General features: G+C 41.8%; 2 protein-coding genes across 2 annotated transcripts in view; one reads left to right on the forward strand and one right to left on the reverse strand.

The window, feature by feature from the left end:
• ATP13A5 (ATPase 13A5) overlaps positions 1-16,685 on the forward strand; it is a 128,741-nt gene that overhangs the window by 97,284 nt on the left and 14,772 nt on the right. Inside the window, 4 exon segments of the mRNA XM_045502579.1 lie at positions 2,364-2,406; positions 4,111-4,220; positions 7,471-7,567; positions 9,560-9,632. Of these exon segments, the coding sequence (XP_045358535.1) occupies positions 2,364-2,406; positions 4,111-4,220; positions 7,471-7,567; positions 9,560-9,632 (323 nt within the window).
• The window catches only part of PLAAT1 (phospholipase A and acyltransferase 1), an 82,430-nt gene that overhangs the window by 23,649 nt on the left and 42,096 nt on the right, over positions 1-16,685 (reverse strand). The gene's annotated exons all lie outside the window — the stretch shown is intronic.

Consider the following 16,685-nt stretch of genomic DNA (forward strand, 5'->3'; position numbering starts at 1 on the left):
TGGATAAAGGATTCTCGGCTGCATATTTTTTCTGTCTAGCACACTGAAAATCTCGTGCCAATTCTTTCTGGCCTGCCAAGTTTCAAAAGAGAGATCAGTCACGAGTCTTATAGGTCTCCCTTTATATGTGAGGGCACGTTTACCCCTTGCTGCTTTCAGAATTTTCTCTTTATCCTTGTATTTTGCCAGTTTCACTATGATATGTCGTGCAGAAGATCGATTCAAGTTCCGTCTGAAGGGAGTTCCTGTGCCTCTTGGATTTCAATGCCTTTTTCCTTCCCCAGTTCAGGGAAGTTCTCAGCTATTATTTCTTCAAGTACCCCTTCAGCACCTTTCCCTCTCTCTTCCTCCTCTGGGATACCAATTATGCGTATATTATTTCTTTTTAGTGTATCACTTAGTTCTCTAATTTTCCCCTCATACTCCTGGATTTTTTTATCTCTCTTTCTCTCAGCTTCCTCTTTTTCCATAACTTTATCTTCTAGTTCACCTATTCTCTCCTCTGCCTCTTCAATCCGAGCTGTGGTGGTTTCCATTTTGTTTTGCATTTCATTTAAAGCATTTTTCAGCTCCTCATGACTGTTCCTTAGTCCCTTGATCTCTGTAGCAAGGGATTCTCTGCTGTCCTGTATACTGTTTTCAAGCCCGGCGATTAATTTTATGACTATTATTCTAAATTCACTTTCTGTTATATTATTTAAATCCTTTTTGATCAGCTCATTAGCTGTTGTTATTTCCTGGAGATTCTTCTGAGGGGAATTCTTCCGCTTGGTCATTTTGGATAGTCCCTGGCGTGGTGAGGACCTGCAGGGCACTTCCCCTGTGCTGTGGTGTATAACTGGAGTTGGTGGGCGGAGTCGCAGTCAGACCTGATGTCTGCCCCCGGCCTACCGCTGGGGCCAGAGTCAGACTGGTGTGTGCCTTCTCTTCCCCTCTCCTAGGGGCGGGATTCACTGTGGGGTGGCGTGGCCCGTCTGGGCTACTTGCACACTGCCAGGCTTGTGATGCTGGGGTTCTGGCGTATTAGCTGGGGTGGGTAGGCAAGGTGCACAGGGGCAGGAGGGGCAGGCTTAGCTCGCTTCTCCTTAGGTGATCCACTTCAGGAGGGGCCCTGTGGCAGTGGGAGGGAGTCAGATCCGCTGCCGGAGGTTTGGCTCCGCAGAAGCACAGAGTTGGGTGTTTGCGCGGAGCGAGCAAGTTCTCTTAGGGAAGTTTTAAAAAGAATGCCTGTCAACTCCCATAATGCCTTGAGGCTGGGTTAGTAGCCAGTGTTTAAGTGACTATTTTACTTACATGGTCATTATATGATAATAGCCGAAGAAAATAATTTTACCCATCTCAATGCCTAAGAAATTTTGCCAATTTATATGCTTACTTTTGAAAAGCTATAGTCCCTTAAAGAAAAATCAATTCAGGAAAATATGCTGTCTCGGAATGAACTGTCTTCTCGATTTCCCCATCTTATTCCTCCTGACTTTATCACTGACAATGCACACAGGTTGTCTGAGTTGTCTTCTGAATTCAGGGAGCACTTGAAGATGTAAGATTCTTTGTGTGATATAAAGACTAAATATGTGATTTGAGCCTGAAGAAAAGGACCCACTTCAGCAAATGTACACAGCAATGACATGCATGAGAGCCCATGAAGTGTTTATAAGAATATTTTCGTATATACCTGCCAAATATTGAGTTGAATCTTATGAGTTTGTTTTTGACCATTTTTGACTTATAAAAATGACCATCTCTTATGTGTCAGCTAATCATAAGGAAACTGTCCAAGAACTTTATTTTTTGCCTGTATTGGTTTTGTTATTACTCTTCTATTCATGCTGTGGTGTTTGCACACCAAACTGGTAGCGATTAGGAGCATACGCTCTCATATCACTCCAGAATGCCTCAAGATTATGTGTATACGCTTTTGGTTCTATCTGTTCAACCATTTCCCAAAGGTTTCTCATCCTAATGTCTAAACTTGCAGTGGCATCAGCCACCAAAAAACACAGATGGATCAGGTTATTCGGTGCATCAGGTGTGGGAAGTGCTGTGATTATGGCTGCACACTTAGAGCCCTGATGGATACAATCACCCAGGACTTGTTTTGAAATGTGTAATCTTCTTGGTGGCCGTCCTTGGCAAAATCACTGTCATTTCCACATGGTGGAAACAACTTAAATACAACAGCCTTATTCCTCTGGGATAAGGGGATCCTTATCCTCTGGGGATATTTCTCTCCAAGTCATTTGCCACGAGCCTGATGCCACGTGTGTTCAACACACACACATACATCATGTGTGAGTTGGTTGTGATGAAAATTACCCAAGAGAGGCGATAAGGCATTAATGTTTTTTATCCGTCCCCTGCAGTTACTACGTGGGCATGTGCGGAGATGGAGCTAATGACTGTGGGGTGAGTAGAACACATGAGTAGTAAAGGCCGAGTGAAGGAAACGTTTGAAACTGATGGTTTACAGTGTTGAATTATGTATAAAATCATGTATGCATAACATATCAGTGAAATCGCAGACCAAACTATGTGGCTATGACAAACTATAGAGAGGCCTAAATTAAATAATTCTCAGCAGATGCCTTCCCATACACAAGAGAAAGCAGTACGTGTTTTAGACTCTGAGTGTTGAAGATATGGTTGAAATAATAGCCCACCTTGAAGATTTATGTGCATAAGCAAATATTTTCAGTACAAAATCTTCAGCACAAAACGGAACGGGATTGCTTTGTATTTCCAAAGCCTACTAGATCATTAGGATCTGGGTAATTGTGTTCCTCTCTTTTTAAATATTTTCGTCTAAGTTCTGTGAAAAATTGTGTTCACGCTTAGAGATCTATTATGAATTTTTCTACCTTATGCGTCACGAGAAGACGCTCGTTGTTAGTCTATGCTTCAAAACCTAAAATGAAAACCCATTCCCATAATTGTGTAGAAATTAGAACAAAACAAATAATAAGTGCTAAAAAAGGACATAGTCTCTGCCCCCTAATATTCATTATCTAGTGGTGGAAAGAATCATGCATAATATTAACCCAAACAGGGGCCCCTGGGTGGCTCGGTTGGTTAAGCATCCGACTTCGGCTCAGGTCATGCTCTTGCAGCTCGTGAGTTCGAGCCCTGTGTCAGGCTCTGTACTAACAGCTCAGAGCCTGGAGCCTGCTTTGGATTCTGTGTCTCCCTCTCTCTCTGCCTTTCTCCCGCTCATGCTCTGTCTCCTTCAAAAATAAATAAACATTAAAAACTATATATTAAGCCAAGCATAAAACAGATGATCTTAAAATATGTAATAGAGATACAAAATACTAAGAGAGAATAGAGGGAGAAGGAAATATTCTAATGTATATTGAACATGAATTTAGCATGTGCCAGCCACGGTAAACAGATGCTTTGCGGTTCTACAGAACTACAGAACTACGAAATCTCATTTTATGCTCATACAATTCTTATGGGATTAAAAAATTGACTCTGGCCTGCTTATTGGCCACTGTCTGCTCTATGCTCTCTCTGGGCCGTTTCGAGTCTTGCGACAATGAGTTAGCCTTTATTTTAGTGAGGCAACACAGGTCCTGGAAGGATGTGTGATAAGTACGATTCGGTCCCTGTCTCCAGTGAAGATGCTGTGAGCCCCGTACTTCGTCCCAACAGTTAACTGGTTGGCTATATCAGGCAGCCCAGGGATAGGTGGGGATTTGATATCTTTTCCTATCGTTTGTGAAGATGGTCTGCTGAGTGTAAGAACTGTGATGAGGAAGACCCCCACACATACCCATCCAAATGCTATCACCTTTTCAGTTGACTTCTTGAATGATTCCTTCCTTTTGCTTATCACATCTACATCCGCACAAGCAATGCACACACATGCATGTGAACGCACGCACCACTCTTTTGCCCCAGGAGCATCGTTTAGCTGGCGCCTCTTTGGTTGATGACTTTCTGGATCTGGAGGGGGATAGTACTCCATGTGGAGGGACAGCATAAACAGACACCCAGGGCTGGAAGGTTACAGGGTTATAAACTCAATAATGTGAAGAATAGCTCATGGTGTTCAAATAGTTAGAACATGGCCCGAGGAGTTATGGGTGTAACGTGGATTTATCCTTCTAGGCTTTGAAAATGGCTCATGCGGGCATTTCACTGTCAGAGCAGGAGGCATCTGTGGCCTCCCCTTTCACCTCGAAAATAGCCAACATCGCGTGTGTGCCTCATCTCATCAGGTAAGCCACTAGTTCCCTTCCACCCTCATGACCGATGGGCTCATTGTCTGGCTCTGTACAGAATTCAACCACGATTTAAAGTGATAAATGTCACACAGAGGTATGGGTACAGTGCTATCCGAGCACCAGTTAAGGGGCCATTTGTGCTGCTTGGAAATGCTGGTAAAAACCACAAAAAGTGACCTTTGCTGAGGCTGTTGAAAGGTAGAGTTGATATTTAAAAACTGATTGCATCTCTTACTTCTCTCCCTTATCTTGTATGTTGGGTGCTTACTGGAACCTTCCTCCTGGGGATTGGGAAGGGTGAGGCAGCACAAGGAAAACACTCCATCACATAGCCTCCCCAGATAATGTTATCTCTCCAAGATACCAATCAGCAAATATCCAAAATGATCGCAAGACTTTTACAATTGAGGGAAGGGGAAGGAATTAAAGACCATTTTTTTGTCAAGATAGCTCCCTCACCTCCATTCTGCTCTCATTACTGATTTTTGTCTCTACTCATAGTTTAAATGTAGTTAAGAATAAAACGTTAGGTTTTATATTTTGTTCACAAATCGTACTCTTCTGTTGCTCCCTATAACACCACGGGGTAACTTTAGGCCATCTTCACAGCCAGTGAAGACATCCCTGAAACTTGAAGTTTATTCCAAAGGGATGAACATGAAGTTCTCCAGCATGTCCCCTGGTGCATCTGTGCATCTGAATGGGCACCTACTAGCAGGAGTTACTCACCTAAAGGTGCTAGGCTTGAAATTCTATGCCCGTGTCTGGTTGCATAGCAAATAGCTTGACACATCTCTCTGAACTCGGGGTGCCTGCCCCTGTGTCCTTCCACACCCTCAAACATCAGCAGCTCTCCTGCCTCCAGAGCAGGAGACTCCTCTTCCTAACTCCCATGTTCTCTGCTTCTGAGAACTATCTGATCCTTAGAGCCCTCAGAACTTCAGAGCAATCTGAACTCTCTCCTTCCTTCATCCATAGCCAAGCAGGCATTATGGTTTACTGGATTGTCTTTGGGAGACTGTCTCCAAGTCCTCTCCTTACTCTCTACTGCCTTAAATTTGGTTCCTAGCCAGTGACTACGAAATGAGAGTGCCCAGGACCCTGTCCCTATGTCAATACAACTCATGGAGCTTTTTAAAATATTGTGCTTGGAAATGTGGATAAAGGATGAGACAGATTTTGTCCTGGAAGACTCATGTTCCAGTAAAGGTACAGAGAGATAGAAATATAATCACAAAACAGAGAATCATCTGCCTGATCAGTGAGAAGTGCTCAACAAATTAGTTTAAAAAAAATTAATGCTCAAACAATATGGTAATTGTTCCAGTAGTTCCGATTGGTAACTCAAGCCAAGAAGGAAGGTTTCAGGAGGGGAATTGGGACTTGAAGGATGGATAGGAAGTACGTACACGGGAAGGAGGTGGGAGAACATTCCAAGTGGGAGAAGTGGAGAGCCACATTTAGAAATGGGATTTTAACTGGAGAGTGTAGAGCCCAATAGCCCAGGCTTCTCAGCCTCCTTAAACCTCCTGTTGGGAGGCTTCTCAGGTGGGAGTTATGGAGGGTAAGCTGGAGCAACAGGTGTGGAGGGAGTTTAAACTCTTGGATGGTTGCACAAGTGCCTATTTGATCCATCTGAGAGGCAGTGCAATTTGAACTTCAGATGCTGTCTCACACACATGGCCCAATTCATTTGTGAATGGAATGCAGTGTTTTAAGATCCACATCATGGTGTAAAATTTCTCTAGTGGCAGATGGTTTAGTAAGACTCAAGGCAGAAGCTCTTTGCTTTTTTATTTCCTAGATTCATAAAAATTAGATACGGTTCAGCTCTGTTAGGCTCATTTTACCCTTGCTATCCTTGATGTATGCTTATTTCTGAGAAAACATCCTCCAGAGGGGCAGCGAGGTACAGTTTTAAATGCATAGGTCCACAGGTTTTCATTTGTATCTTTTGAAACATGACTGACTTGCTGCTAGAGTGGAAGCCTTTTAGGATAAGGACTGCACCTTATTCATTTCTGTATTGTGCCCAGCACTAACCTGGACACAACAGAGCACTGGATAAAATTCATAATTATAGGAGTAATTTTGGAGACCCATACTTTATTTAGAATGGCTTCTTGAGCCTTTCACAAAAGGAGAAAAAGGATGAAACCACCAAGTTTATGTCAGAAAACGGTCTAGGCTTCACATGCCAGCCCCACTCTCAGCTTGTCTGCTGCTGCACCCTCTGTGCTGAAAACAAATGTTAGTGCCTCACAGCCTGGTGGAGAACATCTGCCCAACGCATCTTGGCCCATCCCTCCCATTCTCATTCTGCCTGAGCCCAGGTGGTTATTAGTTTGTCTCTTAAGGTTTTCCTTCTCGAGTCCCCATTTCATTGACAAAGGCTTCAAGTAGCACTAATGCCCATGTCAATGTGGGGTGGTGGTGGTGGTGATATGGGTTGCTCCCCATGTGAATTCGCTTCTGCTTTGATGAGAGCAGGCTGCAGGAGGGGTTGTTTGCCAAATTCACCATCCCTCTATCACGTGTTCCTGCCTCGTGTTGTTGTCTTCTTTGGCCTGTCATAACCCACCACCACACCAAGCCTCAGTTAAGGGAATAGCAGCCAAACAGGATTTTTCAAGGCAGGGTGGATATTTACTTTTTAACCTGCAGTTTTTACTGTTGTCTTTTTGTCTTTTGAAGAGCACACCAGCTCAGATTATTACCATGGGTTCTCCCTGGAGTATGGAAACCAACAAAACCCAATTCATCTCACATATTGGAGTCACACCCACACTTCCTAACATGCAAAAGCACCTGTCCTTTAGCTTAATGTCTCCACCGGACTCCAAAACATACACACTTCAGTTCTCAGAAGCCTGTTAGGATGTGAAGAGTCACAGCTGAGTCAATGCTTGACATTTTGTATCTCATCATAATGTTATGTGTTTCTAACATATGTGTTAATCTCTTTAATTCACTGAAAATAAAGACTGTGCCTGATTCATTTATATCCTCCATGACTCTTAGCACAATGCTGGTACCTTATAAGCCCTAAATAAAAGTGAGTGAATGAGTGAGGTCATGATAGAAGCTGAAAATGAATGAACAGAGTGTTTCAACAAATAATTGAGACGATGAATCATTGATTAAGTGATTGTATATCAACAAGCTATTAAATTTGAACTCCCTTTGAAATGTAAAAGACTGGGATATTATGCATAACCAGTTATTTTTATCTTTTCTTAAACAGAGAAGGCCGAGCTGCTCTGGTTTCATCCTTTGGGGTATTTAAATACTTGACCATGTATGGCATAATCCAACTTATTGGTGCATCACTGCTCTATTGGGTATGAACCAAAATAATTTCTTCCCAGTTTTAATTGCATTTACATACTTGGTTTGTTCTTGGGGCTGTGGCTCCTACACAGGATTTAATGTTTTGTAAATAAATGACATTTCTCAAAACAGATGTCTGCAAACTTGGGAACTTGGCATAACTGCACACACAGCATGGAGCTAGAAATAAGTAGCTAGAGATCAGTTTTCTAGCAGTGCTGTTTTCTTCTAGTTAACCTAAGATACTTGACCTCTTCAAGCATTTAGTTCTCCACCTGGAGTATGAAGAGAACTTCAGAACAGCGTAAATACAACTCAACAAGAAGTCGGTCTCCAACTATGGGCAAAAGACTAAGAAGAGATAAAAAGAAAGAGAAGTTCTGGAATTTGACCTTAAAGGGCTCAAAAACTAGAAAAACTCACATATTGGAGCTTTACTTCTGAACTTGCCCAGAAGTTAGACACATAGACATGTCATTAGTAAAGGATTAGCATTTAAAAATTAAAAAAAAAAGACTTTTGCAATTAAATGATAAAAATAATCACTTACAAATTAAATAGCTATATGGAAGAGATATGTATAAGTTGAAAATCTTCATTATTTCAGTCATAACTTGCTCTAGAGTAAAATGATCCAACAGACTCTGGGAGCGCTTCAGAGGGCACTTATTACTATACTGCTTTCCTGGGACATTTGAGACATGAATGAAGACCACAGGTCTCTAGCATCTGGTGGGCTATCATGCTCAAGAATCAGACACAGAGGGCTAAGGGGCAACCAGGTGGGTAGAAACAGAAACTGGACTGGGAGTCAGAAAACCTAGATTCAAATTCTGCCTTTATCACTAAGAACATACTAGATCTTGCCCTTGGCCAAGCCTTTATATGCCTCTGGGAGGTCAGGCTGGCAGATCCCCATAGTTCTATGAAAACTGCTTCCGGAACAAATACTGAAGCTGCCTGTGAAAATTCCTCCCTGTTTCATGTCACCCTGCCTATATATAACTGCACCATTCTGAGGGGGAAAGAAGAGGAAGGATGTGAGAAAGAAATGTAAAGAGGACAGAGAATTAGAGGATGAGAACCATTGGGAACCCTTTATGGAGGATGAGGAATCATTTGTATCTTCTTAAAAATCTGAAATATTTCTCAGTTCAAAGTCTTCACACACAGAATTGGAATGATAGTCTAGCCTGAAGCCATTCATTCTGATGGTTTAGACCCAGAAAAGAGTGTCCCCCAGAGACCTTAAATTAGAAACTTCAAGGCCTTGGGTTCACACTCTAAAAATCCAGAAGTATTTCTCATTTGCATAAATCTGGTCTATAATGGCTCAGACCAGGTTATAAGTTAGTGCTCAGTCAGCAGCTATGAAGCACATAAACAGACCTGGTTGCAAAAGGTATTGCAAGGCAAATTTCTGGAGGTTATATGCTGACTTTTATATATGACTCCATAAATGTAAACTTCAAACAACTTCTATGTCTACACAGACCTTAGAAAGTCAAGCATACCAGACTGAAGTCTGTAATGGGCTTCCTTGGGAATAGTGGCAGTTGTTCAGTTTGTAAAAGTGAATGGACCCCAAGAGAACTATTTGTGAACTCAATCCATGGATAGGATGGAGAGGAACACCTGTTGAATGATTTGAGGCTTGGATTTCAAATGTTTAAGCTTAAAGTTCCCAGCGGGTATCTTATGTCGAGAATTCAAATGTCCAGGCTGAGACTACAGCTGTCAGATTACTGTGGCCAAAGCCCGGGTGTTTCCCAACAGACTGACTCTTGTTGCTAACATGGAATTAAGTTAAACACTGGGAAAATAGTGATCTGGCTTCATTATCTACACTGAGATGCTAAAGATCATAGGTAAGTTACTTTCTTTTTAAAGAGGAGAGAAAAATAACAGTTGCTTCCTGATTACGTTCAGAAAGAGAGTTGGCAATAATAAAAATGCTATAATGGCAGAAGCAACATTTATATTTACTTTTATTTCCTTTCCAGCAGCTACAGCTCTTTGGGAATTACCAGTATCTCATGCAAGACGTAGCCATTACCTTGATGGTCTGTTTAACAAGTAAGTACTTCAGCAAAGTAAACAGCATTATTTGTATTTATTTACCCATGACATTCTAGAAATGCTCATACAAATAAAAGCTTTTGAGAAAGATACACCTTTACTACTGAAACCACTCTACTTGTGATTTTTTTGAAAGAGGTGTTGGCAGTAAGCGGAGGCTTGAAGTCCTGAGATTTGGCACTAAAACATCCTGATAGCAAATAAGTCTTAGCTTCATAAAATGGTCAATGTATTCTGAGTTCCTTGTAGGTTTGTGTCTTGTACATAGAAAATTGTACAAGAAACCTAGAAAGGGAAATGTTTAAAACCCAAAGGTCACTTTCCATTATTCAGCTATGTTTCACATTGACATGAAACCAGATTTTTGCTAGGTCTTTGACATGTTGAGAACAAATGCGAGCATTTAACTCTAGAAATTCTCTCAAAAGCAAGGTGTGACTCACAGCAGCTAGTGCTCATTTCCTTCCTTTGCGATGACACTGCGATAAAGTATTTCTTATCCAAGAACTCAGGGTTTCATACTGTTAATAAGGGAGAAAGGAGACTGCCTCAACAGAGAGCAAAGAAAAAGAATGACATAGTCATCTCTTTTTCCTTGTTCAACAATGGGACTGTTATGAAAACAGATAAAAAAAATCAGACAATGCAGGATATTAATAACCTTAAGAATTTCATGTAGCATCTTAAAACATGAAACGGATACATCAACCCTGTGGCAAAATTTACCAGTGTCAGAAACATAAGTGACATCAATTTCGATTCTTAGGGTGGAAATGTGTATTTGTAGTCCATTAGCCTATTTTTCTGTGCATTATTAATAGTCACATGACTGGAACATTTTGAGTCAATGATATTGCCTTTACAATGTTGGCTATTTTTAAGCACTTTGTATGATTTACTTGTGAACATGGTCGATGATGCTAAAAGAAGAAGAAAAGAAGAAGAAGAAGAAGAAGAAGAAGAAGAAACCACCAGGAACTTCCAGGAGCTAAGCCAGCAGCAGTAGCACAAAGGTGAAGGCTATGGCTATTCACCACTCCCTATCTCTGAGAACTTTGGCAAATTATTTACGAAATAATTTTCTGACATGAAATGTTCTCATACGGTTGTGAGGATCAGACAAAACAATGCATGTGAAGGGTACAAGACAGTGTGTCACACACTGTAAGCACTCACAGCAAGATGAATAATACCACCCTGCACCTAATCTCTTTTACTTCTTTTGAAAACTGGCTAACTCAGTGAGACCTTGAACAGAGTTAGAATGCGTACAGCTAGGCTGATTGATTCAAAATCCAAAAACATGAGTAGTAGTGTTTGTGTTTTTCTCCTCTGCCTTCAAACGCTATTGTTTTTCCATCACTGCAAGCCCAATCATCCCACGGGCACATCACTTCCTGGTCAATATCAGGTATTAAAATGATTTCATCTTCAGACATCAAAAGTCTAGGTATTGTAAATTAACATTTCGTGTTTGCATCCAGTTCAAACTTTTTCTTCCTCTAGATCAAACCTGACCTTGAAGCAAGCAGTGGGAGAGAAGGCCATACTCTCTACTTTCCTTGGGCCCCTTGCTCAGGGAACCTTGGAACAAGAGCAAATGGCCCTTTATACACTTGGGGGTATTGTAGTTTTGTCCTGTCAAGTACCCTCTAATGTGGCAGGCATCTAAACTTCAGGCAATTGGTATGGGATCACTGGTGAGTTTGGGGGTTTTTCAGATTCCTGTGAATTGCTCTGGACTAGACTCCTTCCTGACATGGATGGTATTCTCTCCCTCTGACTCCCCAGGATTCCTTTCAGCAATTGCCTGCTGGTGGTAAACACCACGAAGACTTTTTCTACAGCTTGGCTCCCTAGCCCCCGCAGACTGCCCCCACTGGGCAGATTCCTTCCAACACAGCCCCAGCCTGGCTAATTTCCATAGCTTCCACTTCACCTAATGGATAGATATATAGCTTTCTCTCACTGCTGTCCCCTGTCCTTCTCCTCTGATATTGCAACTGAAGGTGGCAAGCCAATCTTCCCCCTCAAGACACTTCAGGTCTCTCCTAGAGTAGTTCTTATGACCTCCCCTAATTTTGGATTGGAGTGATGCTAGGAAGATAACCATAATTCTTGCAGCTCTTAACAATTTCCTTTAAAGCATGGTTTTCTCTTATGTATTTGGCACATAGGTAATTGCTTGGGGGTAGGGGCATGGCTACACTTGAAGGACCAGTATGGATACCTCTGAGTGAGTACAACAGAGATATGGCATGATCTCTCTTTATATTCAGTTGGGATTTATCATTATCAAATATGAGATTCAGTAAAATTCCTCAGAGGAAAAGCCCCATTCAATATCCTCTTAGATGTGTTCATCTCCTACTACATGTTAGGTACATAGGTGTCTGGGGCATGAAAAGACTGATCACTAAAGTATAGAGTTAGTTGGGGAGGGGGCTTCACACAAACGTATGAAGGAAATGAAAGTCAAAAGTAGTGAGTGCCAGAACACAGCAGGTGCTTTGGGAGTTCAGAGAAACGAGAGGTTATTTCTGATAATCTGGGGTTAAGGCAGAGATGGCAATGGAGAAAAGAGAGAAATACTAAGGATGGCTTCATGGAAGAAGTAACATTTGCACCAAAATAGAAAGGATGGACAGATTTCAAAAATCTTTTCCAAAAAGAAGAGCTTTTCAAGTAGAATGAGGCAGCATGAGCAAGAGAGAGCTGGGGCATGAGTTTTTCAATTTGACCACACTGTAGCATATGTGAAAAGGAACAGCAGGAGATACAATTTGAAAAGATGAGTTGGGTCAGATCATAGAACTTGACTACCAGGTTGAGAACTGTGGACATTCATCTGCAGATGTTAGTAGTCATTGACAATTGGATGATTAATATAAAATCACTCTCACCAAGGTTCTTTTCTTTCCAGGTTCCCAGGTTAGGGTGTTTAACCTCAAGCCTGAATTAGTATGGCACAATGACAATACCATTGCATATTTAATTTTTACGCACCTGCTTTCCTATACTGCCTTGTTCTTACAAGATTTTAAGGTAACACAAAGGTAGCTAATAAGACAAGCTATATTAAAGGGGAAATTAAGCAGAATAGTAAAATGAAGTCAGAGAAGTCAATTAAGAAAATGTATGTCTTAAAGCTCAATTTGACCCTAGTAGGTATAGGAGCCATTTTGAAAGGAATTTGTTCTAGCTGCATCTCTATCCTCTTCAACAAAACCCACTCAAATTAGATCAAGAAAATAGAGATAGGGGGATGTTTATGAATATAATTCTCAAAAAAAAAAAAATCTGAGAATAGAAACTCAGAAGCACCCAGTCCAGAGAAGGACTAGAACACCAAAGAGTGAAAAACAGAGGCCACTTTTTTTATTTCCAAGAAACCATTTTGTCTCTTTCTTCTCCTTTCCACTCTGTTTTTATCTGACTTAAACTCATTCACCTTGCAAATGACCCTAGTGTCTCTATTATTGAATCTCCATAACCTTTCTGTTTGTCTTTGCACAGCTAATTAGCTCAGCCTCTCGGTGTCTCATTTGCAAATATTTTGGAGAGAAAATTCATTGACCTAACTTGAGTAAGATGTCTACCTTAAGCCAGTCATTTCTGTGAATGAAAATGAGGTCATGTAATTTGGCTCCATTTAGGCCAACCATTTCAGCATGTGGAAGGAGGTACTGTCCAGAGAAAAAGGCTATAGGAGGGACTCCATCCATTATGTAAATGCACCTCTTACATAAATTCCAACATTGCTTCAAAGAATCCTAAATTTTTTTTTTTTTTTTTTTTTTTTTTTTTTTTTTTTTTTTGGTTCTTGGTCCCTTTGGAGAATATCATGGAAGACAGAGATCTTCTCACCTTAAAAGCCTCATGAGGCACATTCAAAATCTTGCATGTGGTTCAGGTGGGTTCAGGAGGCTCTGGAAATTTGAGTTACATGACTTGAAATGTCCACAATATAAAGCAAGCCAAGGGGCGCCTGGGTGGCGCAGTCAGTTAAGTGTCCGACTTCAGCCAGGTCACGATCTCGCGGTCCGTGAGTTCCAGCCCCGCGTCAGGCTATGGGCTGATGGCTCAGAGCCTGGAGCCTGTTTCTGATTCTGTGTCTCCCTCTCTCTCTGCCCCTCCTCCGTTCATGCTCTGTCTCTCTCTGTCCCAAAAAAATAAATAAACAACCGTTGAAAAAAAAATATAAAGCAAGCCAACTATTTAGGAGAATCACACCCACATTATATCCAAATAATGCTGAAAAATTATGAGTATCCTTTGAAAATAAAAATTTGAAACTGCTAGGTCCTCCCACATAGCAGGCCCTATACTAATTTCATTAAGGGACAGGAAATGGTATGAGACTAGATTTCCTCCCTCAACGAGCTCACAGTCTGCTGAGTGCATGTGTCAATGACTAGATTTAATCTGAGACATCCTCACTACGGGGCAGCAAAATGAGTAATGTGCTGTGGACTCTCAGAGGAGAGGGTGATTAATTCTGAATAAAATATAACACTTCACAAGCTTACATTTCTCTCCATGCAACATGATTGCATATATCAACATCATTTTGAAGAAACCTGGGCAATTCAGAAAAGTTTTTTATCCTTTTTGATTCATGAAATCCACACTACTGTAATATGCTATAGAGCAGAGAATGGGAGGCTTTACAGACTTAAGTTTATTTTACCACCCTATTGCTCACAAACTATGGGTCTTTACATAAGGGGCCCTACTTCTCTGAAGCTCAGTTTCTTCACCTGTAAAATAGAGATGAAATACCTATTTTGCATTGATTTTTAAAGAAATAACGTTTAGAGGCGCCTGGGTGGCTCAGTCAGTTGAGTGTCTGACTCTCAATTTCAGTTCATGTCATGATGTCACAGTTTGTGGGTTCGAGCCCAGCATCGGGCTCCTCGCTGACAGTGCAGAGCCTGCTTGGGATTTTCAGTCTCCCTCTCTCTCTGCCTGCCCCCTCCATTGGGTCTCTGTCCCCCTCTCTGAAAATAAATAAACATTAAGAAAAAAAAAGAAATGATGTGTATAAGACACATAGCATAGCCTCTGGAACATAGTAGGGGCCCTTAAACGCTAGTCGTTAATTTTATAGTCAGATATACACAGTCTCTATCAGAAAGTATTAGGATTTCTAATATGGGAAAAGTTAAAATATTCTTTATGTTAGGACTCTATCAATCAGCTATTACCACATTACTACTGTATAACAAACTTCTCCCCAAAACCCGGTGGCTTACAATACCATTGCTCTGTAGATAGACTGTCAGTCAGCTGGTCTAGGTCAGCTGAATCTGATCTGTTTTAGGAGGTAGATCAGTTGGTCTTGCCCCAGGTTAGGGGTTTCACTCAAGTCAGCTCCACAGTTTTAATTCTGGAGCCAGGCTGGCCTAACAGACCTGAGCATGATCACAGAGAGTGAGCATTGCCATGCAAGCAGGCCTCAAACCTCTGCTAACATCTCTTCGGTCAGAGAAAATCACAAAGCAAAACCAAAATTAAAGGGTGGTAAAGTGCACTCTACCACAATGAGGCCAATAATTCAATCTAGCACTGTCTCTGTGTAAAAGAAAAGTCAGAAGCTCAGCGAGCATCTGAGAAAGAGAGTACCGGAGAGCAGAATACACAGAGATGCAATTACACTTCTCTCCATTATCCACAGCCTAGTCATTTGGTGGCCATCTTCTTCCTTGAGTGCAGGAAGGTGGGAAGAACTAGAAACACTGTAGCCTCTCTGCCTTCTGTGGCCCCAGGGCACAGTCTCCTTGCATTGACCACAGTCCACATGGCGCCCCTTCCTTGCGTGCCATGCAATGACTTCTCACACCAACCATCCAGAGTGAGCCGCCCAGACTTTACAACTTAAGGGCACAGCCTCCACAAGACTGCCCTTACTTTAGACCTCAGCCATAAGTTTGGGGGGCCCATGACACCCACAAGTCTGATTAGCTGGCTGCAAAATTGGGGGGTTCTTCTCCCCATAGGTTCAGTGATTCATATCAACAACTCAAAGAATTCAGGGAAGTGCTATACATATGATTCCAGTTTTATTATAGCAAAGGGATACAAATCAGAACCAGCCAAAGGAAGAGTGAGGTCTGGTGGGAGGATCCCCACACATCCATTGTCCTCTTCCTGGGGTGTCAGTTTGCCTTATCCTCCTGGCATATCAATGTGTGACAATATGCAGAGGACTGCCATACAAGGAAATCCACCTGAACTTTGGTGTCTAGAGTTTTTATTGGGGTTTCATTGTTTAGACATGATTGGTGGAATCATTTGCCATGAAGTTGATCTCAATCTTTTTATTTTTCAAATTTCTTTTTTTTGAGTTTTACTTTTGAGAGAGAGAGAGAGGGCAAGCAGGGGAAGGACAGAGAGAGAGGGAGAGAGAATCCCAAGCAGGCTCTGCACTGCCCGCACAGAGCCTGATGTGGGGCTTGAACTCATGAACCACGAGATCATGACCCGAGCTAAAGTCAAGAGTCGGATGCTTAAACCAGCTGAGCCATCCCGGTGCCCCAAGTTGATCTCAACCTTTGGTGTCATGGCATCTATATGCTGGATTATCATTTTATCACCAACTCTCTTTATGCCTGCCATCTGTCATCTTATTTGCATAAACCATCATTGCTATCATGAATAAAGACACTCCTATCAACTTAGGAAATCCCAACAACTTAGAGGATACATCCCAGGAACTGGGAATAAAAGCCAACCAAATTCTTTATTACAACCCGTCTTTGTCTTCCATTAGACTTCAAGTTCTTTGGGGCAGATGAGATGACCTCCTCATCTGTGCATACTTCACAGCTTGCAGCCTAGCACTGTCCCAGGGAAATATTGATTAAATTGGTAAAGGTAAAGCCTTAGGTGCACCTGGGTGGCTCATTCAGTTAAACCTCTGACTCTTGGTTTCAGCTCAGGTCGTGGTCTCGCGGTTTGTGAGTTCAAGACCTGCATCAGTCTTCATGCTGACAGTGCAGAACTTGCTTGGGATTCTCTCTCCCCCTCTCTCTCTGCCCCTTCCCTGCT

This window comes from Leopardus geoffroyi, chromosome C2, assembly GCF_018350155.1.
Source record: "Leopardus geoffroyi isolate Oge1 chromosome C2, O.geoffroyi_Oge1_pat1.0, whole genome shotgun sequence".
NCBI classification, from domain to species: Eukaryota; Metazoa; Chordata; class Mammalia; order Carnivora; family Felidae; genus Leopardus; species Leopardus geoffroyi.